This window comes from Filobasidium floriforme, assembly GCF_021052385.1.
Source record: "Filobasidium floriforme strain CBS 6241 chromosome Unknown HD553scaffold_24, whole genome shotgun sequence".
NCBI lineage: Eukaryota > Fungi > Basidiomycota > Tremellomycetes > Filobasidiales > Filobasidiaceae > Filobasidium > Filobasidium floriforme.
Window position 1 is genome coordinate 323314 of NW_025763645.1, and position 13810 is coordinate 337123.

The following is a 13810-nucleotide window of genomic DNA, read 5'->3' on the forward strand; positions in this document are numbered from 1 at the left end:
AAATTTCGAAAGATTCGAATATGCTCTTCGAGGGCGAGGGATGAGGTGTCGGGCCCCGAAGGAAGCGCGAAAGCGGTGCGTGCGACCCCAAGACTCCCTGCACTTCTAGGTTTCTGCTTACTCCTAACACTTTGACGCCGCTTAGCTTTCGATGATAGCTATGAGTGGCTGAGCATCAATCCCGATTGAAAACGCCTGTAGCAATAACCGGGATACATCACTACTACGCAGCTGGCCAAGACACGCGTGGACCGTAACCGAAAGCTTCATCAACACGAATAGCTAATCCCTCACCACCATCTAGCAACTGATGCAACTGAAAAGACTCGGAGAACTGTCCCGAACTCAGCAGCGATTGTAGAGGAGTCCATCGTCGCAGAATCCTTGATATTGGGCGCCTGTGACCAGCATGCGTCCTCTCATACAAATCCCCGGATCATACATCCACTACGCCCACACCTCGGTAGCCTTCCTAGCATTTAGCTCGGCTTTCGTTCTGGCGTCCGCTTTGCATTACAAGAAGGTCGTCAAGAACGGGATCGCTGGCTGGCCTGACGAGTGGTTACCTAGCGTCAGCGCTTCGTAAGTTCACCACCATGCATACCTGTTCAATAACCTGATCAGCTGAAGAGACAACCGTGTCCTTGCCATATTGTTGTATCGCACGCTACCGACAGGATCGGAGATTGGGCACCAGAACGTCCCATCTTCCAGATCCTCATCGCTCTCTGCTCTGGACCCCGATTTCTACTCATCCTTGTCCAATGGCTAGTGACCCGAAGAAAAGCTCCCTTGATGGAGAAGAAGCAGGACTTTGTCAAGGAGAAAGGTCCTTCCGGCGGTGAAGCGGGAGGTTTACAGACGGCGGATTGGTTGGCTATAGTTGGGGTTGTGAGGACGTTTTGTTGGTGAGTTTGCAGACCGCTTCGATATCGCATTCCAAACCTGCTCACAAGCCGGTCCCCAAAAAACGTGCCTGATGTTACAGTGCAGGTTGGGTCTATGTCACGTCTTCGGACCATCATGGTAAGCCAGCATGACCCGCGACTCTGCTGACTAAAGCTTTAGCTCACTCGATTTGTTTGAGATGGTCTCATTATACAGACTTTCACGACGCTGCTATGATTGCATATCTACTGTTGACTCTGCCATGGATGGTCGGAACTTGTTTGGCAACTCCGCCTTCCCGCCCGTCGACCCTGCGAAGAAGGTGACTATCTGAACATGCCACCATTCAGCTTCTGAGACCTCGCTAATATTTAGTCTATGATAATTGCAGGAAATACACCGCCATCACCTTCCACTCGCTCCTCGTCCCCCTCGTCTACTTCTTCATCCAGCACAAAGTTTACAAGGTCAAGGGCGCCTATAGCTATTATGCCATCTTCGAATGGAGTCTCGTCCTCGTCGACGTCCTCTTTGACGCTTGGGGTGTGCCAGAGGTGAAAAAGGTTCAGATCCAGATCGTCTTGTTGGAAGGGGGAGAAGCTGCGGCGGGGTCTGGATCTAAGATGTACGTAACGTGACGAGGATAGACCGTCCTCGAGCGAAGTTGTTGTAAGCTAAATCAAATCCGCATACCCATTCTCCTGGCCTTGATATGATAGCACCGTCGAGAACGGTAGTCCGGTCAACAAGTTTAGCGTGACCGAGGGTCTCTTACCGGCTCTTAACATTTCGAGGGAAGACATGTTGATGGAATGGCCGGCCGAGAAAGCTGGATGGACTATCTCCGAAAATGAAAGACGAAAGGAGACTGGGTTCGTGAGGTCTGGAATGAGTTTGCTTGCCGATGTCTATCTCGGTAAGCAAGGACTTTTTCGGAATGTCGGTTCAAAGGTGATTGATGGTGTCCTCAACGGGTAGCTATGTGTTTCTGGACGATCTTCACTCAACTTGGATTGCAACTATTCTACTTTTCGGTATGGGAACTTGGTACGTCCTGCTTGCTGAATCTCACGCCCATCGGCTCTCGCTTACATTACACATTGGAACTAGCTCTTTCTGGATCGGAGCTGGCACTCTTGGCAACGCTTTCCCCTTGGTTCCTCACATACCCCTCGGTTTCGCGATTCAGCACGTCTCGCAAAGGAACTCTTACACTCCGCGCCTTGTCGCTAGTGCTCGGTCTGGGAGCGTACAAGCTGCCGCTTCCGTCTTTAAGGCTGTTGGCTGTCGTTTTGGGCAACGTGTTTGCCTGGATGGAGGTTGCTGCGACTTCTAAGCGGCTCAAGGGAGGGAATGCTGCCAGGATGGAAGGCAGTTGTGAGTGAATTCCCTCTGCGCATGAACCTTTACGGCGCATTAACGACTTGCGTGCATTAGACCTCATGCTAGGGCTCATCGGTACATTGGTACTAAAATTGGTCAACAACTCGGTCAATCCGTTCTGGTGCATCGTGGACGAAGTCTCCGGAGGATGGAACAAGACCGGTATCCTACTGGCCAGTGTCGCTTTTCTCGAGAAAATGGTCCGCTGCAACCGGGATCAGCCTCAAGCTCCTAATCCGCAGGACGTCAAGGAGGCCGCCGATCCTGAAGAACCTCTTTCGACGTTCCAAAGGCAATCAATCATTGCTGGGATCGGTTCCCTGATATTCCTCGTTCAAACCTTCGTGACTGACGCCGGTACAATCATCGCGTGGAACTGGACCGGTTTCCCGGTAACAGGTCCGAGATTGCTCTGGCAAGGTAGCTTGGTCATCGGGTCCGCTGCTCTCGGTCTCATTGCTCGATGGGCTCAGGACCGGACTTTGTCTCAACAAGCTCGTCCTTACAACCTTTTGACTTTGACAACAACGATATTCGCCTGCTCCACATTCTGCGGACATTATAAGGCAATAATACAGTCGAGCTACCCGGACGTCGTTAACTGGGTCCAGTTTGGCGGTGGCTGTACACTGGTCGCATCGCTCGTCTACCACTTCCCTGCGCTGTGGCAAGAACTTTCCCGATACGACTACGACGGACGCCTTCTTTGCCACGCGTTGGGCTTCAACGCTGTCCTGGATGTGATCTCCGTCATCACGGTCGCATATGCCTTCGTTCCCGGAGGTCATCTGCTTCGAGAAAAGATGGCGGAAGTGGTCTTTCTTACAACGGCATGCATCTTCAACGCGGGTTTCGTCTTGGACAAGCTGTCTTCGATCTACAAGACGACCTTCAAAGAGTCACGATCGCTCAACCTCAGAGACAAGCGATTGTTCTTTCAAGGCTCGACGATGGTCGTTGCCTTCACCGCCGTTGCCGAGCTATTTTGTCGACAGAGACGAGCCGGCATTGTTGTCAAACCCCACCATGAGGAGACGGGTGTATGGACTTCGGCCATCTGGACGGTACATTTTGGCGTAGACCTCGCTGGCCGGGACAGTCAGAAGAGAATGCTCGACCTGATTCGAGACGCCGAAGTCGATGTTCTCGGTCTTCTGGAGACCGACCTGCATCGCTTCGTCTACGGAAACCGAGACCTCACCCGAATGATCAGTGAAGAATTGGGTTATTACGTCGATATCGGTCCTGGACCGAACAAGCATACTTGGGGAGCAGTGCTCTTGTCCAAGTTCCCGATTCTCGAATCCACTCATCATCTTCTGCCATCACCGAGAGGCGAGCTGGCGCCTGCGATCTCGGCCAAGCTGCTGATCAACAACCAAGTCGTCAACGTTATCGTGTCGCACAACGGCCAAGAAGAGGATCCCAAAGACAGAGAACTACAGACCCAAGCCATCGCCAAGATCAGCAGTTCATGCTGGCCGGAGCCCTTCGTCTTCTTAGGCTACGTCGTGACTCGTGTCGGGGCAAAAAAGCCGGCTCCGTACGAAATTCTGATGGCGGACGGGCGCTTGTGGGACATCGAGATAGCGGATCGAGACAGGTGGTGCGAATACATCGCGTTCAGACACCTGTGGCGAATCGCTTATGCTCGAGTATCGCACGGAGATATTACGGATACGGAGATGCAATTGGCGAAATTCGTTACTCTCGACTCTACACTACCGGTCGACTATCAGTCGAACGACGACCTCTACTATCACACTTACGAAAAGGCTTTACCTGAATCCTGGCAGTTCCCCCAGAAATTCAGGGGCAACGGCACGAGGTGAGTACTTCGACAGTCGGTCGCGAACGACTCGCTCAGTCTGACCGTGTCTGAACCCATAGGAATCATAAGTATCACGTCTTCGATGGACCTATCTACTACTTGCCTCCAAAACGCTTTTGGGATCGCTATAACAGCACGCATTGGGATCATGTGCAGGGTTCTTTCGTTGGATGATATGACGATGTCAGGATCTGATTGCAAATTACGAAACTATAATTCACATGACAATGAGCTTTTGTGCTTTTGACGAACAACCGGATGATCAGTTGGGGATCAGCGGATCAGCGTTTCACAATTTGATTCCGTCTTTCCTCTTTCCATGCTTCTCATGCTTCTCAAGAAGGTCGAACGTATGAGTATATATGTACACACACACACATGCGAGACAAGGGGATAAGAAGCTACAATAATCTTAACCTGCATATTCAGCTTATACGACTTTTCCGATTATCTCGAACCCCTTCACTCCAAATGCCACCTGTCAGGAAATCCCCCCAGTCGCCGACTAAACGATCGCCGAAAAAGGTGCAGAAGCCGGAACCTCTCGAGCTCGACATTATCACTCCCCCCGTCCTCTATCAAAGCGGTATCACCAATGACCTATATCATCGCATCATGATCAAGACGCTTGAGCACGCCTTGAGCAAGAACATGGACTGGCACAAGATGAGCCAGGAAATCCTGGCCGACGAGGAGGCTTCGGGAATTGTTATGGACAAGTTGACGAAGTCTCCGAAGAAGGGGAGAGCCAAGGGCAAGGGCAGGGGAAAAGCTGAGGATGTTGATCCAGAGAAGAAGGGGAAGGAGTTGACGGGTACCGAATTGCGTGAGTTGCGAGCGAAACCGTGGGGCGATCGCATTCAGAACTGATAATAGCGGGAGCGCGTGGCAGATGATCACTTTCATAACACGATCTTCCCAGGTCTTAAGTCTGGTGTTCCTATCTGGCTAGGTGTCGTCGAGACCACTACTCCGACCGACGACGCCACTACCCCCTCCGGCGAGACCAGCACTCCGACCGACGACGCCACTACCCCCTCTGGCGAGACCAGCACTCCGACCGACGAGGCGAAGGACAGCCCGATGATGGACACCGTCGAATTCACTCCCTAGGCTGCCTGCATCCACCCGGTAGTCTGACCTAAAGGAATGTCGCCGACTACGAGATAAGCAATAATGGATATGATAGACGATTGTTTATCGAAAAGCCTGGTTCGATTCATGATTGTCATAAGAAGCTCTGTACGTTATTACACTGACTCAATTGATGCGATGCAATCCTCCGCCTCTTCTTCCACTTTTCCACACCTAGTTGCCCAAGGCCATCTTCAACAAGGCAGCGATCTCTGCCTTGTGAGCACTCTTGCTTCCGGTGGCTACCGACGAGGTAGGGTTTCGACCGGCGTACGAAGGGACCTTGCCCTTGTGGTGTTCGGTTTGCTTGAGAGCGGTGATCAGACGAGGCTGAACGTAAGTCCAGGCACCGTTGTTCAGAGGCTGAGAAAGGGTAAGATCACGATAAGTATGCGGACTCATATCGCGGACAACGTCGGGACTAGCTCACCTCCTCCTGTGCCCAAACAAGCTCGGCGTTCTGGTACTTGTCGAGGTGAGGGGTGATCTAGCGCCAAGAACCAGGTCGGTTAGTGGTCATTACTTCAGTAGTCAGTCGATGAGCAGACATACCAAGTCGTAAGGCAAGGGCGAGAGCTGCTCAACCCTAGAGATGGCAATGTCCTTGATTCCCAACCTTTCTCGCTCCTGGAGCAACTGGTAGTAAACTTGACCTGATGACGGGAAGGAACACAGGGTCAGAGGAGGCCTATCTTCCGATTCCGGGCGCGGGACGGCTTACCAGTACAGAGGATATGACGCTTGATGTTCTCGGGCGACTCGAGCTCGGCAGGGTGAGGTTCAGGGAGGTATCGCTCAAAGATGGTGTCGCCGGTCATGTCTTCCAGGTTCGATCGGGCGAGAGGATGACGCAGCAAGTTCTTCGAGAAGAATGCAATCAACTGTGCGGGCCGGAGGGTAAAATTTAGCGGTCGAGCCCTCTATCGGAGACTGATCTGTTAACTCACAGGTTTTCGGAACTCTCGCTGCTGCTGACGACGCAAGACGTGGAAGTAGTTGGCCGGGGTCCTGGTTGGTGCCGCCATGGATCAGTATGAAGTCGCTAGTAAGACAGCGGACCAGGTTCGTGCTCACGAGGGGTATACGATCTGCATGTTGCAGTCCTGGTGTTGTCGGTCAAGCTTCTCGGGAGGGGGGTAGACTCGTGGGTCGTCGTCGGTCAATTGCAGGAATCGCTCGAGACGACCACTCGAGTGCTCGGGACCCTGTCCGTCGTAACCGTGGGGCAGCGACAAGACCAATCCGGTTCGCTGCAACCACTTCTTCTCTCCTGAAGCGATGAACTGGTCAATGATACACTGAGCGTTGTTGCTATCGAAGGGTCAAGGTGCTTGAATTAGTGACTGCACGCGTGAAGGCATGTAGCTCAATCATAAGACTCACACAAAGTCACCGAATTGCGCCTCCCACATGGTCAACGAGTTGGGCGAGACCAACGAGTACCCGAGCTCGAAACCAAGGGTACCAAACTCTGACAAGTGCGAGTTGCAGATGGTGAAGCTACCCTGATCAGGCCCGACGTGCTTCAGGGGCTTGTAGGATGACTCGTTCTCCTGATCGTGAAGCACAGCGTGTCGCTGAGAAAAGGTACCTCGCTCGACATCCTGTCCGGAAACTCGAACGTGAGTGCCTTCCAGCAACAAGGATCCGAAAGCCAAAGACTCGGCTGTGGCCCAGTCAATGTTCTTTCCCTCCTCGACCGACTTGCCACGGGTGTTCAAGATACGAGCCAAGTTTCGGTGAGAGGTGAAACCTTCAGGGGTGTTCGATACGACCTTGCCGACGTGCTTGAGGACGTCCTCCTTGACACCAGTAGGGTGATGAGGCAAGATGTTCTCCGCCAACTCCTTGGGAGTAGGGAAACCGTCCCACGAGGACGAGAGCCACTCCTTGGCCGAAGGCTTGTACCCCTTACTAGCATCGAGAGCCTTCTCCAGCATGCCCCAGACCCAGTCCTTGTGCTCGGTGATCTCCTTCTCGGTAAAGCTCTTCTCCTCGACCAACTTCTTGCAGTAAATGTCGAGCGCAGTCGGTTGTTCCTGGATGGCCTTGTACATCCTGGGCTGGGTGAACGAAGGCTGGTCGGTCTCGTTGTGACCGTATCGTCGGTAACAGACGATATCGATGACGACATCCTTCTTGAACTTGGCCCTGAAATCGGCAGCCATGGTGCAAACAAAGTTGACGGCCTCGACGTTGTCTCCGTTGACGTGGAAGATCGGCGCGTCGATGGCCTTTGCGATATCCGAACAGTAAGGCGTCGATCGCGAGAATCGAGGATCGGTAGTGAAACCGATCTGGTTGTTGACGACCAAGTGGAGCGTACCACCGATTCCATAGTTGGGCAAGTGGTGCATTCCCATGGTTTCGTAGACGATACCCTGACCGGCAAAGGCGGCGTCTCCGTGGAGCAATACCCCGAGAGCGGTGTCGTGGTTCTCCTCGTCACCCTCAAAGTGCTGGATAGCCCTGGTCTTTCCCATGACGATCGGGTCTTCAGCCTCCAAGTGGGACGGGTTGGCGACCAAAGAGAGGGCGACCTTCTTTCCGGAAGGCGTCGGTCGGACATAGTTGGCACCCAAGTGGTACTTGACGTCTCCACCACCCGTGTCGTCCGAATCGGCGTTGCCCGAGAACTCGTTCAAGATGGCCTCGATGGGCTTCCTGATGACGTTTCCGAGCACGTTCAATCGACCACGATGCGGCATACCCATGACGATGCTCTTGACACCAGCGTCGACCGATCGGTCGATCAAGGCCTTCATACCAGGAATCAAGGACTCGCAACCCTCGAGACCGAATCGCTTCTCGTTGGGGTACTTGGAAGCGATGAACTTTTCGAAGAGCTCGGACCACATCAACCTGTCGAGGATGACTCGCTTCTCCTCGGTGCTGTATGACCACTGCTCAGGCTTTTCGATCCGTTCTCGGATCCAGTCGCACTGGTCCTTTTGAGGGATGTGAACGTATTGCACACCGATAGATCGAGCTATTCGCACGCACATGTTTCGACGTTAGCCTTCATTGTCCAATTACCTCCACACGCAACCAGCTAGCCAACTCACAGTACATCTTCTTCAAGCTCTCGATGATCTCTCCCAAAGTCATCTTCTCGATTCCAGCCTCCAAGAACCTAGGCAAGATCCCCGGTCCGAGGTTGAACTCTTTGGTCAAGTCCTTTTCCGTCCACCCGTAATGCTCGAGGTCGAGCTCGGGTACACGGCTGCTATCAAGGTCGGGGTCCAGGATCCCGAGGGGGTCGAGCTTGGCAATGTGATGTCCTCGGACTTGGTACGCACGGACGAGGAGTTGGACCTGGGATTTCATGAGGTAGGCAAGACGAGAGTCGAGTAGCAAAACAGAGATCAGCTCCTCGCCCCCAACCCCTATAATACCAGCCTTCCAACACGGCAGCCCTTTGACTCACCTTCAAGTGGTCGGTAACCTCGCTTCCTCCAGCTCCAGCCATAGACATCCCCGGTGCCGCATCGACCGGGTGATGACCGACAGCAACCTCGAGCCCGGCACGGTAAGCGGGCGGAGGGGTGTAAGCGGCCGAAGAGGGAAGACCGCCGTCGAGCCCCTTGAAGTAGGTTTGCCATGAGACGTGGACGGATTGGGGGTCCTAGAGATGTGGAAGGTAAGACGACGAGCGTGACAACGAGAAGGTAGGTCAGTAGACTGCGGCGATGAAAATAGGTGAAGGTAGGTTATAGGGGTCTATGAAGTTCACCTCTTTCCAGCATCGGTACATCCTAAATTCCGCCAAAAATCAAGTTGAACAGATCAATCTCTATCCCTTTTTCATACCATCATTGCTATCATCGCAGCGGCAGAGGTACACGTTCTCCGACCCCTAACCAAACCTCGAACTCACTCTTCGATGTAATAAGCGTTCTGACCGTTAGCGAACGAATCCCCGTTCGAAGGCGTCGCATAGCTCCTCTTCTGTTGTTGTAACCGGGCGACGGCAGGGGTCGAGATGGCGGCACTCCTCCTCGTGGAGGTGAGCCGGGCCGTCGAGGCGAGTTGACGGAGCATGATGTCCTAGGTTGTTGTTTTTTCGCTCTTCTTCAAGATAAGATGAGAGGAGGTGGAAGGGAAGAAGGGGGTCGACGAGCGAGAAAGTGGTGTGTGCGACTCCTTTGTCAACGAGCTTTATATAAGAGGCCGTGAGCGTGTCTATCTGTTTTCTCTTGCTCTCGAGGTAGCGGAGATGTAAAGATATGCAGAGTGAGGTGGTGGAAGTGAACGAGGCAAGGGTGATGATGGATATTCCAGGATGACAACCTGCAGACAACCTGCAACTGCCCATGTGCCAGCCGCTGCCGCCGCCCTGCCGCCCTTCGACCGACTAACACCAACGTCCCTCTCGCGCGGGAATGAAACAGAAAATCACGTGATTTGCTAAGAGGTTAGCCGGCCGTTCGGTCTTGGTCGGTCCTATCGCCCGAACTGACTGATGTTCACAACATGCTCGTAAGAAATGCTTCGCTTTCTGCATAGGAGACGACAATGGAACGATAGAAATACAATCCCCCATAGACACCAAGACGTATCATGCCACCTTGTACCTTCCCGCAGGTGCCGCCCTCTCGTCGTTCTGAGCACCAGTGCAAAATGAGAAAAGGCGTGATGTGACGTAAGCGGACCGAACAAACGAATTGACAAACCAGGCAGCAGCCCGGTACTCACCAAAGCGGCCACACTCGCATCCAACAACACCCTCCGCAACTCGTCCACGGCCAACTTGACCCGGAACTCGTCGTTGCTCTCGATGAGCAGGTGAAGCTTCGGTTCTTGACCCGGTCCAGGTTCCTTGCCAGCTTCGTAAAAGATACCTGCAAATGACGAACGTCGCTTTCTGTAAGCCGCGAGACAGAAGGTAGAAAGCAAGAAAGGGATCCCAGCACATACCCTTGTTCGTGATGGAAGCCCCCGACAACTCCTGCAACTGAACCATCTGCTCCTTGTTCGTCGCCTTCCACCTGGCCTTTTGCGGATAATCGTTGATGGGGACGATCGCGTGATACTCGGTAGCGTCTGAACTCTTGGCCGGCTGGTCCTTTTGCGGATTCTGAGCCGAGTTTGCGGCATTCTTCTCGGCCTTGGTCTTGTTCAAGTGCGCGGTGATCCTCGCCACGGCAGATTGCAGGTTCTCCATGACGTTGCCACCCTTGCCAGCAGCTTCGGCGCGTTGGAGCGCGGCGAGCGTCTGAGCGGGAAGTTTCGCCACGTCCGCTCCCAATGTGTTTTGCGGTGTCGAAGGCGTCGCGTTGGCAGGTTTCGTGGATCCGCCGGGAGCCACCTTGTCCGGCGCAGCTCCCTTGACGATCTCGACCTTGAAGTCGAACCCGTAATCCGGGGGCACCGTCCCACCCGCGCCATCCTTTGCCTTGTCCTTGCCGCCAGACCCAGTATCGCCAGCTCCATCGGCTCCGGGCTTCTTTTCCACCCGAGCGCCATCTTCCCCGTAGAAAGCTCGTTCGGCTCGATCCTTGCTCTCTCGCTCGGCTTCAAACTTGTCTAGACCTTTACCACCGAACCCGGATCCGGCGACCTTGGCTTTGCCTTCTCGGACCTTGACCAGGAAGTCTATGCAAAGCGGTGAAAAGGGTCAGATCAGCAAGGTGAAAACGAGAGGCTCTTAGGGAAGTTACGCGCGACCACTTACCTTCGGATAGCTTTTCGAGCTCGGGCGGCACGTTGGCCTCGCTCGCCTTCAAGGCGCGGACGATATCCACCGCATACCGATCCTGATCCGTCTGGATGAACGTGATACACGTCCCCGAGTTCCCCGCCCTTCCCGTCCGACCTGCTCGATGGACGTAATCCTCCATATGGTTCGGACAGTCATAGTTGATGACGAGCTTGAGCTCCTTGACATCCAACCCTCTAGCGGCGACCGAGGTGGCGATGACGATCGGAATGTACCCGGCCTTGAAGTCGGAGATGGCTTGGTCTCGATCGACCTGATCTTTCCCTCCATGCAACGACGTGCAGATGTATCCCTTGCGCATCAACTCGCGGAAGAGCTCGTCGGCGGATTCTTGACGTTCGACAAAGATCAACGTCCTGAAATCCTCTTCGTCTTTGTATTTTTCGCCCATCTCTCCGAGAATCTCGAGCAGGCGCAAGAACTTTTGATCGGCGTCCCGGATCTCGACTTGTTGAGTGATCTCTTTAGCGACGACTGATCGTCCTCCGACGGTAATCTCCAACGGTTTGATCAGGATCTTTCTGGCTAGAGCGTCCATCTTGGCGGGGAACGTAGCCGAGAACAAGAGCGTCTGACGATCCGGTCGGATGTTGTTGACGATCTTCATGACCTGCGGCTCGAAACCCATATCGAACATTCGATCTGCCTCGTCCAGAACAAGATACGTGCACCGCCTCAGATTGGTGACTCGACCCGAATTGGCGGTCAACAGATCGATCATCCGACCCGGTGTGCAGACAACGACCTCGGCTCCCTTTTTCATATCACCAATCTGCTCCGACAACGGTGCTCCACCATAGGCGCACACCGCCCTCATATTGAGTGCCGTCAAAAAGGGCTTGCTCTCCCTCCAGATCTGCGTAGCGAGCTCTCGCGTCGGTGTCATGATCAACGCCAACGGTCCTTCTCCCGTCTCCAACGGTCTTTGATCCTTGATGTGTCTGAAAAGGGGCAGGAGGAAAGCGATCGTCTTTCCCGAACCCGTCTTGGCAACACCAATCATGTCTCTTCCCGACATGATGGCCGGGATCGCCTGTGCCTGGATCGATGTGGGCGCGGTATATCCGAGCTTCTTGATCACGTCGTAACAACCCGCAGGTAAACCGAAAGCTCCCCAGTTCTTGACCGGTCGAGGGCAGTCCGCCCCTCGAATCTTGATCCCGTCCATCTCGATCCTCATCAACTCGACGTCCTCTTCGTCCATGTCGTTCGTCTCTTGGTTGGGCACGTAAAACTTTTTCCTGAACGGCTCGTAATCGATCTTGCCATGCTGAGCTACGGGCAGATCCTTCTTCTTGGCCTTCTTCGCTGCGAGCGCGAGGATGTCTTCGGCCGTCATGGGTCCATCACGCTGAGGTTCGTCTTCCTCGCCACCCTCGTCATCCTCGTTCAAGACCTCGGCTCGAGGACCCGAGGTGACCGGTCCGCCGAACTTCTTCTCATCCTCCTTGTTGACCTTTTTCACCTCTTCCGTGTTCCCCTTCATAAAGGCGTCCAGTGGGTCCTCCTCCTCTTCCTCGTCGACTTCCATCTGGTTCGAAGCGGACTTGGAAGTGGAGCCCAAACCGGGGACGACCTCGTCTTCATCATCGCTAACAACGTCCAGGTTCTCAGAGACCATCTCATCAGGTGCCAAACCGCCAGGCGCAACAAGCGGGTCTACAGGCGGGAGGTTCAGCTTTTGCAACTTTCGATCTGACGCGTCCGAGTCATCCATGACGAGACCGGCAGCGGGCTTGGCTGGAAGACCTGCCTTGATTGGCAGACCGATTCGAGACAAGGTAGCGGAAGGGAGGGAAAAGGCGGGTTTGGCGGGAAGGCCGACTGTGGTCAAACGTAAACAAGACGGGGTAGGAATTAGGATAAAGATCATGTGTTTAGCATCATGTGTTACGAATTTCTACCGACCGCACAAGTACTTACTAGCAGGCTTCGCTCCTCCCAGCTTGTTCCCTATCGACACAGCCGCACTAGCAGCACCTGCAATACTTCCGCTGATCGCCTTGCCGACCTCTGCCGCAGCGGCTTTGGCAGCCTGAGCTTTTCTCCAAGCTTCCAATCGCTCAGCCTTTCGACGCTTCTTCTCTTCTTCTGCGGACAAGGGTGTATTGTCAGGCGGAGGCGGCGGTGCAGAGGAAGTAGTGGGCGCGGGTGAGTTCCTGTTCGGGGCGAGAGGGGATCCTGGAATAGCAGCAGTGTTCCCGTTAAGCGGCGTCGAAGGAGAGGCCGCACCATTCAAGCGTCCACGAATGTCGATCGATGTAGGGGGAGGGAGAGCAGGATTCGCTTTGTGAACAGGGCTGTCCGTCGTCTCCCGACCTAGACTTCGATCCCTTACCCTGGTCCCTCGATCACGATCGTCCCTCGTCCTATCCCTTTCCCTGTCACGATCACGCCCTGCGTCTCTCGAATACCTGTCGTCATCGTTGTACCGGCCGCCTCGATCTCGGTCCCGTTCCCGGTCGTCATACCGGCTCGACCGATATCTATCGTCCTCATACCTCGACCTATCACTCCTCTTCCTATCTCTCGCATAATCATCCTCCCTATCCCGATATTTCTTGTCTCCACCTCGTCGTCTATCATCTTCGTACCGGTCTCGTTCCCGTCGACCCGAACTAGACCCTCCAGCAGGCGAAGGTGAACGGTCCCGGCGGGAAGAGCCGGTGCCCTCGTACGAGACGCGAGGACGTTTCGGGTCAGGCAGACGCTCTCTAGATCTTGATCGTGGCATTGTTGACCAGTGATTCGTAGTTTAGAATGGGACAATGCAGCTCTAGATGTTGAACAAGGCGAGGAAGTTGAACAACTTGGTGGCTATGAGGACTAGGTATGGCTATGGTGCCATGTGTCGC

General features: G+C 54.1%; 4 protein-coding genes across 4 annotated transcripts; 2 read left to right on the forward strand and 2 right to left on the reverse strand.

Moving 5' to 3' along the window:
- Positions 1 to 153: 153 nt before the first annotated feature.
- On the forward strand, positions 154 to 4506 carry HD553DRAFT_288901 (Frag1/DRAM/Sfk1 family-domain-containing protein). The gene is made up of 10 exons (XM_046178309.1): positions 154 to 582; positions 678 to 908; positions 989 to 1026; positions 1105 to 1210; positions 1280 to 1513; positions 1608 to 1804; positions 1867 to 1935; positions 1999 to 2265; positions 2326 to 4099; positions 4162 to 4506. Exons 1-10 carry the CDS (start codon positions 410 to 412, stop codon positions 4274 to 4276), a joined length of 3204 nt encoding a protein of 1067 aa, XP_046033525.1. The 5' UTR covers positions 154 to 409; the 3' UTR covers positions 4277 to 4506.
- Positions 4507 to 4573: 67 nt separating this feature from the next.
- Positions 4574 to 5215, forward strand: HD553DRAFT_362915 (uncharacterized protein; the record flags this gene model as incomplete). Its single annotated transcript, XM_046184012.1, has 2 exons — positions 4574 to 4928; positions 4995 to 5215. 2 exons carry the CDS (start codon positions 4574 to 4576, stop codon positions 5213 to 5215), a joined length of 576 nt encoding a protein of 191 aa, XP_046033526.1.
- Positions 5216 to 5269: 54 nt separating this feature from the next.
- HD553DRAFT_332539 (thiamine diphosphate-binding protein) lies at positions 5270 to 9475 on the reverse strand. The gene is made up of 11 exons (XM_046182064.1): positions 9114 to 9475; positions 8970 to 8991; positions 8664 to 8861; positions 8302 to 8551; positions 6620 to 8225; positions 6311 to 6547; positions 6184 to 6244; positions 5958 to 6117; positions 5789 to 5889; positions 5667 to 5723; positions 5270 to 5599 (listed from the first exon to the last, which is right to left on the reverse strand). The coding sequence occupies exons 1-11, from the start codon at positions 9275 to 9277 to the stop codon at positions 5411 to 5413; spliced, it is 3045 nt and encodes a 1014-aa protein (XP_046033527.1). The 5' UTR covers positions 9278 to 9475; the 3' UTR covers positions 5270 to 5410.
- A 234-nt stretch (positions 9476 to 9709) lies between these two features.
- Positions 9710 to 13720, reverse strand: HD553DRAFT_332541 (P-loop containing nucleoside triphosphate hydrolase protein). Its single transcript, XM_046182065.1, has 5 exons — positions 12879 to 13720; positions 10911 to 12779; positions 10154 to 10831; positions 9932 to 10077; positions 9710 to 9839 (listed from the first exon to the last, which is right to left on the reverse strand). The coding sequence occupies exons 1-5, from the start codon at positions 13687 to 13689 to the stop codon at positions 9795 to 9797; spliced, it is 3549 nt and encodes a 1182-aa protein (XP_046033528.1). The 5' UTR covers positions 13690 to 13720; the 3' UTR covers positions 9710 to 9794.
- Between the last annotated feature and the right edge of the window lie 90 nt (positions 13721 to 13810).